This window comes from Pneumocystis jirovecii, assembly GCF_001477535.1.
Source record: "Pneumocystis jirovecii RU7 chromosome Unknown supercont1.8, whole genome shotgun sequence".
NCBI classification, from domain to species: domain Eukaryota; kingdom Fungi; phylum Ascomycota; class Pneumocystomycetes; order Pneumocystales; family Pneumocystaceae; genus Pneumocystis; species Pneumocystis jirovecii.
This window is the reverse complement of record NW_017264782.1, coordinates 400,068-414,736: the sequence shown is the minus strand read 5'-3', so window position 1 is coordinate 414,736 and position 14,669 is coordinate 400,068. Positions and strand designations below refer to the sequence as shown.

Below are 14,669 nucleotides of genomic sequence, written 5' to 3'. Positions count from 1 at the left end.
TATAAAAGATAAAATATAATTAAAAAATAAAGTATTTATTAACAATAATTTTATATGATAAATTAGGAATTATAATGACAATACAAAAAAGAACGAAATTACAAAATCTATATTGTATAAATAGTATATACTTTTAAAACCATGAAATATAAGAAATAATATTTTTAATAAAATAATTATTTAAATAATAATTGCAAAATAATAGAGAATAATATAATATAAATTTCATTTCAAATATCTCTATCTGTTTTCTGTTGGTACTCATATAATTTTCTTGCTACATCATGATTAATTGGATAAGATTCGCCCGTTCCAAGACTAAAATATCAATAAAAAATAAACAAGTTGTAATCATACTGATTAGCAATTGGAAGAAACCACAATATTTTATTAGAACCCATAACTTGGTTCCAATTTTTCTTCCACCCAAGATCAAAGGCATTTCGAATATCTGTTTTTGATTCAGAAGTATGATTATAATTCAAAAGATTAGTAATGTAATGAGTTTGCTTAAGAGCTTCAATGGTAGTAAGGTTACGGAAAACTAGAAAAAAATGCCAAATTGTAAACCCTCCTAAAGTAATAGTAAAAACACCTGAAATAACAAGTAAAAGGATCCAATTAACTGATATCTTTTTCGAAGTTCCGTCAAAATTTATCACAAATTTATAAAGAATAATTAAAGATGATATAAAAAGATAAAATGAATATATTGAAATATAAATAAGAAACAAAAAAAATTGTTTATAGTTAGCAAATCCTATACAATTAGAAAACCATGGACCTGCACAGTATATTAAAAACTATATATATCAAAAATACACTAAATACAATGATGATCCATTTCTAATAGCATATTAATAATAAAAATATAAAATAAAAACCTACTAAGAACACAGCGATTACAAATAGAACAATGATGTGTACGATCGGGCTATAAAAACAGTTAGTAATATAAATTAATAATAAAAACTACCTTTAATGCTTCACATTTATTACAAAAACGAGGAGATCCATTTTGTTTTACCGAAATAAAAGCAAAATAGTTATATGGCGCAATATGAATATATCCATTATTCTGTCAATTTAGTACAAATTTTTTATAAAATTATAATAACATTACATTTTGAGGAGAACCAGGAAACGTAAAAGAAGTAGCGGTATAACACCAACAACAAAAACCAAAACCAATAGTAACGAAAAAAATTAAAATAATACCTATTATTATAAGTTTAAAAAATTGTAGAAGACATATTAAAAAAACTAAGGAAATTTGAAACTGTTTGAATACAAACAATCCATACATAAACCCAGAGAGACCATGATAACAAACTATAAACAATAATACGCGGAATATATATTGCTACTTTATAAAAATATTTTTTTAAATTTACATTAAAAAGTGGCATTCGATATCGGTATAACTCAACAAGATTATACTTTTAAAATAAAAACGTTAACTGATCAATCTTTAATATCAAATAAATCAAATAAAATATTTCAGAAAACAAAATGTACATATTTTAACATTTTCATATGTTGAATATAGAATCTTCTATAACTTTTTCTATATATCAACTATGTTTTATTTATTTTTACAATTTTTCCGTTTGCTCAAATAATGTACCCATTGCATGAAACGCCTTTATCTTAAGATAAAAGCGCGATTAATATGGAATATTTATCTTAGAACACTATTTGACACAGTGCTTATAAAATTACATTGTGCTCAAAGTGGTTCTTTTAAATGATTTTTTTTTAAAAAACGATAGATTTAAAATTATATTTTATTATAATTGAAAAAAGGTATATAATATCATAAATAAAATACAATTTTACAAATTTTTAATATTATAAAATAATCTGTAGACTAATCTAGTATATCTAAATAGTCTAAATAATTAATTATAATTATTAAAAATATAGTTTGTAATATCTTTAAAAAAATAAAATATATTAAAAAGTATGTTCTTAATACAAAATAAAGTTTTATATTTTAAATTATTTATAAAATACGAACTTTTAACAAAAATGTTAAGTAATATTAATACAAAAATATCAATTATAATTCATATAAGTTAATTAAAATTATTTTTTATTATTTTAATGTTTTTAGTAAAAAAATTATTAATTTTTAATAAACATAATATGTAAAATTATATCTTTAATATTTTACAATTTTAAGAATAATTAAATACTGTAATTATAGAAATAAAATTAAAATATTTTTAGAGAATAATTTTATTTAAACAGATTTCTACAAAAAAATATCACAAGCTTTTTTAATCAACATAATCTACCTTAATCTTTTTTTATAATTAAACTGATTAAGCAAATATATTTTTTAAGGGAATTTTATATAAAAATTTATATAAAAAAATATTAAAAAAATAAAATAGATAATCTATTAACCCTAAATCCTCTAGTTTATTTAATTAGCTGATCTATATCGGGAGTTACTATATATTTGTGTTTTATTTTGCCCATTAACCATGCTTTTTGATTTATTTTATAGTCTATAGCAACAATATCTTGTAGAAACTTACATTCACTTCCTATGCTAACATTCATTTCAATCCCTCCCCATACTATTGTTGTTTTTCCTGACTGATGAATTTTTAATTGCCCAATACATCCATTAGGCAGAGACCATTGTGTTAATGTATTAGGTTGATCAGAACATGGCAATGAAAGTAATTCCGTAGATTCATTCTTAGATTTAATATTATGATTCAAAGAAGTTTGATAAATATTATTTTGTTTTGAAACCATATTTATATCTTTAATTTCAAAGTCCTCAATTTTAACTTCAGTTTCTTCAATTTTAATTTCTGGCTCTTCAATTTTAACATCCGTTTCTTCTATTTTCATATCATCTGATTTGAATAATATTGGTAATATCGGCGGAAATTGAAAAAAGAGTAATTCATTTGACTAATATAAATTAGAAAAAAAAAATTAAAAAAAAAGTTAACATTTTTAGTATCATTAGTTAATTCGTCAAGAAACTGATGTTTTAATAAGTTAAAATCGTCCAATATCTGCTTTTTCTCTTGATTTTCAGGTAAAACATTGTTACAAATATTTGTATCATTTAAAGAACGAACTACAGATTTAAAAGTATTTTCTTGAATTTCAGAAGTCAATAAAGTATGATGAGTAGAATCTGACTTAATTTCTTTTACTTATGAGTTAGTGAAAATAAATAATATAAGAAGGATACTGTAAACGTTCTTAGACTCATCCTTCGGAATCGATATTTGCATTTCTAATTCATTTCTTCCTTTCAATGTTGAATTATATAAATCATCTTTCTTCATTTGTATAAAATTATTTCCAGAATTAACAAAGAAACTAGATACTGGTAACATTCCACTATAAAGATTATTACTAGCAATTATATTTAATTTTTCCATATTAATTTTGGAAACACCATCCTCATCACTTTCAAATAATTCAGTTTCCTCATCAAAATTTATTTCTTTTTCCATAATATTCCTTTGAGGTATAATAGCCAATTCAGAGGAATCCATTGATGAATGTCCATGTATATTTAAATAATCTTTCGATTCATCTAAGTTAATTAATAAAACAATTATACAAAAAAAAAAGTATATTACTTTCTACTTTAACTTTTTCATCATTCGTCTTTTTTAAATCTAATAATATCTCTTCCTTTTCAAATATTGATTGAAATTTTTCCTTTAAAAATATAAAAAAATCCAAATTTTTAACAATAATATTATACTAAATACCTTTTTTAATGGATTATTTAAAATTTCCTTTTCTCTATAATATAATTAGTATGGATTATTCATCAGAAACAGAGCAAGTATATTATTACTCTTTCTTTCTAAAACTAAGTTTTGGTATAAATTTCATTTTTGCATTTTTATTGACCATATTACTCCGTCTTCTTGGCATAATAGAACCAAGACGTCCTTCAAAGGGAGCATCTGGATCATAATTGCTCATTCTTCTTGATGTTTAGTTTTTAACTTTATCGAATGATTTTTAAACTAAAATAATTAAAGAAATTTTAAAAACAAGATATATATAATAAAACTATAGAAACATATATAATAAATACAACAAACAGTTTTAAGAAAACAACATTAATACGCTATAAAAAGATTATAGACATAATCTAAATTAAAAAAATTCACAAAAAAAAGCGTTTAATGATAATAGAAAGTAAAACAATAGTAAAAAAAGCAATAAAAATATCTATCCAAAAGGGTATAATTTCATATTTTTCCATAAAAGGAAGTGATCCTGACAACTCTTCCTTTAAAAATAAAAATAATCGTCTAATAAATGTTTTTGCTGTTATAAAAAAGGAAATAATCTTATTCTTTCGACTATAATCTTCATCTTTATAGGCAAAACATAATTTTGGAATCTCAGGACGTGAAAAACTTCCAAATTCATTCTCCATATCAGGAAGTATATCAATGTTTTTCCGATTACATTCAGGACATACCCAATCACGAGACCTATAATATATGAAAAAGCTTTTCAAGACAAATTGCAAGTTACTGCAAAGCTATTCTCTTTCTTTCTTTTTCAGTAAAATCTAAACCTCCAATATGTCCTTCGGCTATTAACCATTCATTAACGTATTTAAATATAATAAAAAACTATTTCTTACATTTAGTAAGCATGAAATTAGAAAGGCTTATTAGTGCTGTATGAACTAAAAAATAAATATAAAATAGATAAAAACAGAAATCCTACTTCCCCATACTGGTTGCCAAAGTTCCTCATGAAAAGAAGAAATATTAAGACATATCTCTTTATTCACCTAGAATATTTAAATAGTTTCTTTAAAACCTAATTATTTACAGCAAAACGCCCATTTTCATGGCAAAAGCGAAAACTAGGAGGACGAAACGGATATTCAACCGGAAGAAAAATCTTTCCATGGTATCTCCCACCACTAAACTCTGTTCCAGGAACCCCCGGTATTGTAAAATGCCTTAAAACCAAAATTAGACTCTTAAAAGCTTTTTTTCAAAATACCATTCGAAAATATTATCTTCTAATGGTGTTGCTACAACTTCTTTGCTGCCCTCAAGTTCACGTATTTCTTGAAGAATACGGCGTATACTTGCACTTTTTTCATTATAATTCTTTTTATATACAGGTTTTTCCATTTTTAAGCTTTTTAAAAATTGTATTTTTTTGACGTTTTTTTATCAGTAATTAAAAATTTAAGCATAAAAATGTCTAAAATTCCTGATAATGTATTAAAAAAGGTGAATAATTTTTAAATATATAAAATAGTTCTTATATAACTGAAAATCAGTTTGTTAGTGAAATAGAAGCACAAGCTATTACTTCTCAAAAACAAATTACACTTAGTCGAGCAGAACGTCAAAATAAAGAAAAAGAAAAAAAAATAGCAGAATTGATATCAAAAGAAGTATCAAGTCTTAAAAGTGGTACAAATGTGTATAGTGCTATTGGAAAAGCGTATAATACTTTTTTTATTTATAGTATAAATAATAATCAATCAAAGCTTTATAAAGGAAGATATAAATCAAATACAGGAAAAACTAGCAACACAAATTAAAGAGATAAATAATGAAATTGATACCCTCGATAAAAAAATTTTATATCATGAAACAACTCTTGCAAATACACAGCCACATATTCAACGTATCATTAACGGTTAATTCTACTTTAACAATATAATCTATGCAAACAATGACTATAAATTTTGATCATCAGCAATTTCTCTACTTTTCTTTAATGAATCAAGTTCAGCTATTACATGATTATAACTTAATCCCAATTTACCCTTATTTTCCATAAGATATGAAATATGTTTTTTGTCCATTGCACCACTTAAAATTGCTAATACTACTTTTCCTGCAATCTCGCACATATATCTTTCTAGAATCAAAGCCGTTTTTTCATCATCTAATGTAGTTAAAAGACAAGACATCGTATATATTTTTATTTACTATCATCCATGAATTCTTGATCAGATTCCTCATCAATTAAAAGTTTTACATCTTTACATTCATTAAATTTAGTATACTGCTTTATATAACAATTAAGTGTTAATATTATAATATCTTGAGCCTTTTCGGGTATAATAAAAATACTTTCATCAAATATTTGTGTTGTATTTATTTTTCTAAAATTTGAGAAAACTATGTAGAGATCTATTAATAAAAATACAGCCTTTTTATTATTAATTATTTTAAAAAAATTTGGAAAAAACTTACATGGTATCTAATTTTATAGTGTTTTCTATCTTGTATAATTAAATAAAGTTTATCAAAAAGTTCTTCACGATCTGCGATTATCGTATTGAACTCTTTGTAAGGTATATCGTTTTGACAATCTATAAAATGCTTTACTCTCCAGATATATAACCATTTCAATGTTCTTAAAGAACTAATAACCATCTATATAACCATAAATCTAATAAAAAAATGATAAAACAATATACTTCTAATTCATTACTAGACGAAACCTCTCTTTCAATAATTTCGAATAAAACAGAAAAAACACTAAACGATTCAGTCTCAAAAATTTGTATGCAATCAGAGATCGAGGATATATAATCCAATCGTTTAAGTGTAATGGTAAGATTTTCGATTATTTTATTTGATAAATGAGCTGTCTTTAAATTCTAGAAAAATCAACAAAAATTTTCACTTTTTCATATAACGTGTACTCTATTTAGTCTAATATTTTTCAATTCATTAACTACTTCTTCTTGAATTTCTAAAATTTTTCCCTGAGTAATTGAAGCGAGTTCATCATATTCTTGAGCTTTAAGCAAAGATGAAGCTGCTTCTTTCATTATTGAATTATTAGGATGCTTCGTAAATTGTTTCCCAATTAAATTAAGTAGATTTTCATATGTCTTATTTTGGCGAAACTGTTGATAAACATTTAATTTCATTAATTGCTCCAAACGCAAAATAGACACTATGCCATCTGTCAAAGAGTTATACTTTTTTAACAACGATGGAACCATTTCAAGAAGAGCTCGCGAAATACTTTCTTCATGTTCTTCAACATACAATGATAACTACAGAATCAATTAAAACCACTATTAATAACAATAAGTAAAGGTATACTTACCCTTTTTTTAGATTTTATATCATAATTCGGCGAAATAATATCCATATAAACACAAACATAAAGAATTTCTAAAAGTACTACTTCTTCTTTTCCAGTTGGTGCACATACTTGATAAAATTTATATTTAGGTCCTTTAGGTGAACCGGACTCTGAAGAAACTACCATATGATCATATAATAAATATTCTGACAATAATTCCCAATTCTAGAATGATTTAAAATTCCAAAATCAAACGCAATCATTAATACCTTTAATTCCTCTACTTCCGGACATATTGTCATTAAAAGCAAATGCATTCTATTTTCAAATTTCGATTCTAAAATAATGTCAAGGTATTCACCACTACCATGCTTCTTATGGACTAGATTTTCCTTATTAACGGAATTAATATGATCTGCCGTTTCATCTAACCGAACCAAAAGCTCTGCAATTGTTTTATACTTTACCCACATTATTTTATCAAGTTCCATAATACCATTTTGGATATTTTTTCCCTGTTTTGCCACTGAACTGTTTATTTCCTGCACTTTAGTTTCAAACACCTCATCCACCTTAGAAAGGAAAAAAGGACACGCCTTTTTTCTTATTTTGGAATCAACGTCAAAAAGAAGAGTACATATCAAATCAATTTCATCATCTTCCAAAAACCCACAAAGTCGTACTGCATTTAATAAAGCGACAGACGAGCATCGAATGCCGGGATCCGCTTCACAAAGTCCCATTTCAATCAGCCTGGGTTTAAATCTTTCCGTAAAATGCCGTAATCCTGCGATAAACTCGCTGTTCGAATAAAACTTTGTCAACGCCTTGACAACCTCCAACCGAGTTAATGGACTCTAAGCTTTATTAATTTCAAGTATGCTTAACAACAAAAATACAATATCCGAAAGAACCCATCCCATATATCGAAGATATGTACCGTCGAAAAATATACTGGGCAATTTTACCATCCAAAGTCCAAGTGCATGAATACAATCACTCCGAATCCTGGGATCCACATCCCGATATCGATGGACAAAAACACTCCATCTATTAGCCTTTTTTTTCCTTATTTTTTTCTTACCTATCAAAGAAATCATTCATCGCAGCCTTAACAAACCCTATCTTCTGCTCCAATGCCGAAATTTTTCCTTCAATTACTGTCATACGTTCCTCATTTATGTATTTTTTCTTTTTTTCCCCCTCGTACTGCTTGTTTGCTGCCACTTCTTCTCTCTCAAGACAGTTAATCACCTCACAAAACCCTGTCACCATTGCTAGACTGATCACTGTGCTCGTATGCCTGAACGATCGCAACGTACTGCTTGACATTGCTACTACCCATATCTGCAATTGTCCGATAAATTCTGGTCGATTAAAAAGATGTTCCCGTTGTGCCATCTCTTTAACTAAACACTCCCAAAACTCATTTATCTCTTTCTTAAACCCCTTATATCTACTCGTCTTTGAAATAATCGGGTAGTCTCGTTTTATTTCCTTTTCATACTTGTCAAAACCTCTGTATCCACCTCCAAAATACATACTTTTTTCGACGCCTCTTGAATCTCCCAGAGAGTATCTGCTGCTCCATCCTCGTCTGCTATTTGGTCTGCCTCAATCTTTTGCTCACTCCCACTGCACTGACATGGTCACGCTACCTCGTCTTTATGCTATACCTACCCGCAAGATTCCATTAATAAGTTCCAGCATGGCGGTGCCTTCATTCTTTTCATATCTCGAAATCCAATCCTGTACGTGTACTTCTACAGACGTTTCACGATCTGTCAATGCTTCTGATATTTTAGAAATATCCATTGGCCTTTAACCTACCAAATAGTGAGTCTCCAGTATCTCCATGACCTTTATCTGTTTGATCTCTGTGTGGTGCAGACTGCTTATGTGCTATCTTTCCATGTCCTGAACGTGCTGCATGTTCAGAACGATTTGTACGACCTACACGGCTTGCATGGTTTGCACGTGCACGTATTATGCCTGTATGTACGGTATCATCGATATATTCATCACCTGTTCCGGCTGCTTCATCTGTAGAGTCTCTATTGGATTCTGTTTCAGTTCCTGTGCTTGCAGCCATGTCAAGCTCTTCTCCAGTCTCTATGTCGTCAGTAATGCACCTCTGCAGGTATGCCTACGCAGTCCAGAAAACATTTTGCGTTGTTGTGGCACACGCTGCGACCGCCGTATGCCATTCTCTCTTTCCATTATCTCCATTGCTTCTATAAGCAGGATTTCGCCTTGGTTTCAGTTTAGCTTCAATTTAATACCACCTTAGCCTTAATTTAATATATTATCTTTAATTTAATAACAGTTTAACCTTAATTTAACAAAAGGACTAATTCCTATTTAACACTTGTTTAATTTGATTTTAGTTCTAATTGACCTCTACTTGATAATAATTAACACTTGTTTAACCTCCGTTTAACGGCTACTAGCACTTCTCCAACACCTTTTAAGTACCAATTTAACGCCAATTTGGATTTAATCCAACTTGTCAATAAGAAAAAACACCTGTTCAGCTCCGGTTTAACAAAGTTAAAGCTAATACCAATTCCACGTATATTTGACAAAAAATAACAGTTAACTTTACTTAACAACCAGCTGCTAATAATTACTAACAACTGTTAATAACTGGCAACAACTACCTGTTAATTCAATTAACCAGGTTAACTCAATCGATGCTTGCTTAATCTGTGTTTAGCCAGTGTTTAACTTTTTCTTAATCTTTTTTAACTTTTTCCAAGTTTTTCTTAATTTTTATTTAACTTTTGCTTACACTAAGCTTAGTTTAACTTTATCTCTGTCTTAGTCTTATTTTAACCCTAACTTTACTTCAGCTTTAGCTTTATTTTAACTTTTATTTCAGCTTTAAGCTCTGTCTTATCCTTAATTTTAAATTCTATCTTAACTTTGTTTCAGTTCCCTCCTTAACTTTCTTAACTCTGTCTTAACTGTCAATTCTGAACTCTGCTTCGCCTAACCCTAACTCTTTCATACCTAAACCTAATCATAACCCTATCATTAAGCGTATACTGTTATATTGAAACTATATGTACTGTAAATACGGTGTATATAATACATATAACAATATATACAACACATCCAATACATAAAGTATATATAATATATACTATATATACTGTATATGCCGTGCATAATATACATAAAACATATATAGTATAATATATATACAGTTGTTATGCATAGGTTTAACGGATATATTCCAGATATACTCCGTATATAAAATGTATGTTGTACATAAAAGTACATACATAATACATATGATAGATATATAATACATATAGTATATATAATGCGTATATATAATGAATATAGCGACATATAATGTATACAGTAGCGTAAGATATGAATAGAATGTGTACCATAGTATGAGGGCATACAAAGTGTATAATACACACATATACAGTACATACACTCCACATAAAGTACATGCAATATGTATAAAATATATAAGGCAGTGTAAAGCATATCTAAGGTATATAAGATGTGTATGAGCCTACATATAGTGTATATATTGTTCAGGATACACAGGTATATACATAAAACATGTATAGGCCATACAGACTGCACATACATAACATATACAGCATATACAGCATATACTATGTATGTAACATATATACACTATATACACATGCATATACAGTGCATATAGTCTATATTCCGCGTATATACTGTATACATGGTCCGTACAACGCACATATGTTGCACAGAGTGTATACATAGTACATGTGGTTTATAGTATACAGTCTAGTGTATAATGCAGTGTATAATGTAGTGTATAATGTAATGTATATAATATACATACAGTGCATACAGTGCATACAATGCAGAATATATAGTGTGTATAATGTGCATAGAATGCATAAAGTATGCATAGTGTGCACAATGTGCAATGCCTATACATATGTATATATAGTGTCTATATAATACACAGTACACATACACTATAGAGATATTCTACGTATATTATACATAGACTATATGTATACTATAGTTAGACCGTACATAAACTGTAGATAGATACTATACATATATGCTATACATATATGCTATACATACGTTATACGTACACTATAGACATACTACAGACATGTTATAGATACACGTTATATGTTATGTATATATTGAGCATATATTGTGTATATACAACGCATACACTGCACATACACTGTGCATATAATGTGCACACTGTATGGTGTGTGACTGCTTGTATGCCCTATGTACTCTACATACACTACGTGTATACGACGCATCTAATAAGCATGCAGCTGGTATATACTATATATACATTATACATACACTGTGTGCGCTGTATACAGTCTACACATACATACAGCGCATACAAGACAACGTACACACTATGCGGTACAGCCATATGTATGGTACACTGCATACACCTATTCCCACTTAGTGCCATTTATTACAGACTCACTTCTATTATATAGCCACTATACATCACTATGCTGTATATACACTGTATATACTCTATGCACTACACATACTGTCTATGCTATGTATGCTATCGATATATGTATACATTATATTGTATAGACTATCCTCTGCCTTACTTATACCATATCTGTGGTGCTCTGATAAATTAGGCAACGTGCCCGAGTGGTTAAGGGGAGAGATTAGAATGTCTAATTATCTCTTACGGTTTCCGTGCGTAGGTTCGAATCCTGCCGTTGTCGCTACGTTTTGCTCTTTACCTCAGCCTAACCTTGACATGGTTTTTTGTTTTATATACATCTACTCTATGTCTATCTATCTATACTTATCTGTCTCCATCTATCTCTATATATCTATATATCTATCTCTGTATATCCTCCACTTAACCCTAACCCCAACATACGCTCAACATGAATGCATACCCACTGCATGCATACACCCGCTTAAGCACACTCTTGGCACACATATACGCTAACCCGACCTGTATTAGCTCTATGCATGTTTATGCGTGTCTATATGCACGCCTATGTACACATAATGCATTCGCAGAGGCACCCTAACACTGCATGTAATACTGTATGCACCCTTTTGCCACTGCACACCACAGCACAGCTGTACAGACACTGCACTCTAACTAGTACTATTCCGTGCCTTGCACTACACATTCTACTATGCCTTGTCTGTATACACTTTAGACACACACTACATTATGCTAGCATACAATGAACTTTAGCAGTGCATACTATATTATGCACCACTGTATATCCATACTATGCTGATATGCTGTATACATTATGTTGTACACGGGCACACTGTATACGCCGTACGCATAGATAGCATAGATAATATATACGCATACAGCATAAATAGCATATATACATATACAATCAGCAGAGTATGCATATAACGCGTGTACAGTGCATATACAGTGCATATACACGTATATACGACGCATACATAACGCATATATACTGCATATACTTTGTATACACCGCACTATGTCATATGCACTGCACATATAGTGTGACATAACGTGCATACATTGTGCATATGCTTTGCATATACACTGCATAGAAACGTATGTATAGCACTGTACACATGTTATATGCGCACTGTATGCACTATATGCAGAGTATATGCACACTGTATGCGCGTCAGGCACAGCTGCATACATAGCTGCGTACAATGCATACACGCAATACACACTGTGTATACACTACGCATAGAGTGTGTATAGAATGCGACGCAACGTGTATACTGTGCGACACAACGCACATACAGCGCTATACATGCGTTTGTATGCAGCATATATGTATAGTCTAAAGTAATACCGCATACTATGCAATGTGTGCGCTATACATTGCATGCAGTGCGTTGTATGCTATGCGTTGTGTGCACTGTGTTGCATGCATACATTGCACAACAGGCGCTGTGCATACACTGAACATACAACATACATACATACTGTGTATAGCATACAACGCATACTGTATATGTAGAATCTAATGTGCGGCGTATGTGTAGATACATGCGGTGCAGCGTACGTCAGTGTATGCGCACCTTATACACAGCGTATACATAGTATATGCACAGCGTACACATACACGCATTATATATACACAGTGTAGACGCATTATATGCACACTGCCGACCATATGCTATATGTATTGTATATGCTGCATGCGCTGTGTATGCAGTGTGCACATACACCGCGTTGTATACGCAGTGCGTGCAGGTATGCGCACTGCACATACGCCGCACACATATACTATGCACATGCTATGCATATACGTCGCACATACTGTCTATACATTATATTATACACTGTATACACATACATAGTATACGCATCGTATATGCACAGTGTATGCGCAGTGTACCCACATTGTATACACTCTGCTGATACTTTGACCATATATGCTATATGCGCTATGTATGCGTTAATGCGTTGCATGCTGTGCATACACTGCACTGTACACATACTAGCATACACTCTGCGTAGCATCACATATACACAATGTAACACAATGTATATAACATCACGGTATACACAGTCTATAGTATAGTATTATACAGCATACATAATGCACAGCGCACTGCATGCATAATATAGCATAGATATGCATAGTGCAAACGCACAGCGCACGCGTATGCACAGCATATATGCTGTGCGCTGCATATGCTATGCGTGCATTATACACTGTACACATTGTACACATGTACGTATACGCCACACTGCGCACACCCGCGACAGCAGTATGCACAGCATGCAGTGCGGCCCAGACGTGCTGCCGGCGGTGCTGGGCAGTGCTGCGGCACTCACTGTATGGTTTGACACGCTTGCCCTCCAAAGTGCTGCTACACAGAGCGCCCTGCTCGACGCGCTTGCTACTGCACTCGATCGCGCATACACAGACTCTCTGCACGACGCTTCCGACGCCGCATGGGAGATCCTCCCGCGCGTGCAGACGCATCTGCACTGTGTTGCGGACGCCGCGGCACGCGTGCTGCGCGTCTGTGCACGCGTCGGCCGCCCAAAGGAGGTGCTGCTGCGTCTGCACGAGGCACTGGCGCTGCTTCGCTGCACCATACACACAGAGACAGAGACCTGCTGGGCTGCGTGGAGCGCGCGGCTCTGCGTGTTGAGCGAGTGCAGCGAGGCTGCGCTTGCACGCGCTGGGCACCGCATGCGTCTCGTGGCAGAGTATGCGGGCGCACTCGGCGCAGCCGCCACTGCGTTGATGCACAGCGTGTATGGCGCAGAGAGCAGGTGGAGCACGCCCGAGACAGAGCACACCGCCAGCAGCATATACACGGTGCTTGAGGCGTTTCTGCGTTCTCGCACAGGCGAGCTGGGCGGCGGAGACGCAGAGATCGTGAGGGCGTTGGTCCGCGGGTTCGCGTGCAGAGCAGCTGAGGCGCTCTTTGGAGCGCGTAGGAGCACGTGGTCAGCGCGTCGCGACGCGTCGCGTGGCAGCGCAGACGCGTGGGCGCGGCAGACAGCGCGTCTGCTCGCGGACGCGGTCGACGCGGTCGGCCCTCGCCTCGCGGAGTTCGGCAGAGCGTGGGTGGCGGAGCACTGCGTACCTGCGCACTGG

The 14,669-nt window shown here is 32.3% G+C and overlaps 5 protein-coding genes and 1 non-coding gene across 6 annotated transcripts; 2 read left to right on the top strand and 4 right to left on the bottom strand.

The window, feature by feature from the left end:
* Positions 1-230: 230 nt before the first annotated feature.
* T551_02043 (uncharacterized protein) lies at positions 231-1,409 on the bottom strand (the record flags this gene model as incomplete). The annotated part of the gene is made up of 7 exons (XM_018374306.1): positions 231-318; positions 358-784; positions 832-846; positions 889-934; positions 977-1,078; positions 1,124-1,218; positions 1,265-1,409. The coding sequence occupies 7 exons, from the start codon at positions 1,407-1,409 to the stop codon at positions 231-233; spliced, it is 918 nt and encodes a 305-aa protein (XP_018229660.1).
* A 1,018-nt stretch (positions 1,410-2,427) lies between these two features.
* On the bottom strand, positions 2,428-3,975 carry T551_02042 (uncharacterized protein; the record flags this gene model as incomplete). The annotated part of the gene is made up of 6 exons (XM_018374305.1): positions 2,428-2,934; positions 2,976-3,184; positions 3,224-3,574; positions 3,621-3,702; positions 3,756-3,789; positions 3,845-3,975. The coding sequence occupies 6 exons, from the start codon at positions 3,973-3,975 to the stop codon at positions 2,428-2,430; spliced, it is 1,314 nt and encodes a 437-aa protein (XP_018229659.1).
* Positions 3,976-4,162: 187 nt separating this feature from the next.
* T551_02041 (uncharacterized protein) lies at positions 4,163-5,156 on the bottom strand (the record flags this gene model as incomplete). The annotated part of the gene is made up of 6 exons (XM_018374304.1): positions 4,163-4,496; positions 4,540-4,600; positions 4,652-4,696; positions 4,738-4,804; positions 4,846-4,978; positions 5,023-5,156. 6 exons carry the CDS (start codon positions 5,154-5,156, stop codon positions 4,163-4,165), a joined length of 774 nt encoding a protein of 257 aa, XP_018229658.1.
* Positions 5,157-5,225: 69 nt separating this feature from the next.
* T551_02040 (uncharacterized protein) lies at positions 5,226-5,678 on the top strand (the record flags this gene model as incomplete). Its single annotated transcript, XM_018374303.1, has 3 exons — positions 5,226-5,258; positions 5,309-5,475; positions 5,522-5,678. The coding sequence occupies 3 exons, from the start codon at positions 5,226-5,228 to the stop codon at positions 5,676-5,678; spliced, it is 357 nt and encodes a 118-aa protein (XP_018229657.1).
* A 35-nt stretch (positions 5,679-5,713) lies between these two features.
* Positions 5,714-9,312, bottom strand: T551_02039 (uncharacterized protein; the record flags this gene model as incomplete). Its single annotated transcript, XM_018374302.1, has 13 exons — positions 5,714-5,925; positions 5,970-6,192; positions 6,237-6,419; positions 6,464-6,646; positions 6,692-7,051; positions 7,105-7,308; positions 7,353-7,940; positions 7,983-8,127; positions 8,168-8,580; positions 8,628-8,723; positions 8,764-8,876; positions 8,914-9,195; positions 9,234-9,312. 13 exons carry the CDS (start codon positions 9,310-9,312, stop codon positions 5,714-5,716), a joined length of 3,081 nt encoding a protein of 1,026 aa, XP_018229656.1.
* A 2,410-nt stretch (positions 9,313-11,722) lies between these two features.
* Positions 11,723-11,813, top strand: T551_05023. Its single transcript has one exon. It is a non-coding gene; the product is annotated as a tRNA-Ser (tRNA).
* The last annotated feature ends 2,856 nt before the right edge of the window (positions 11,814-14,669 follow it).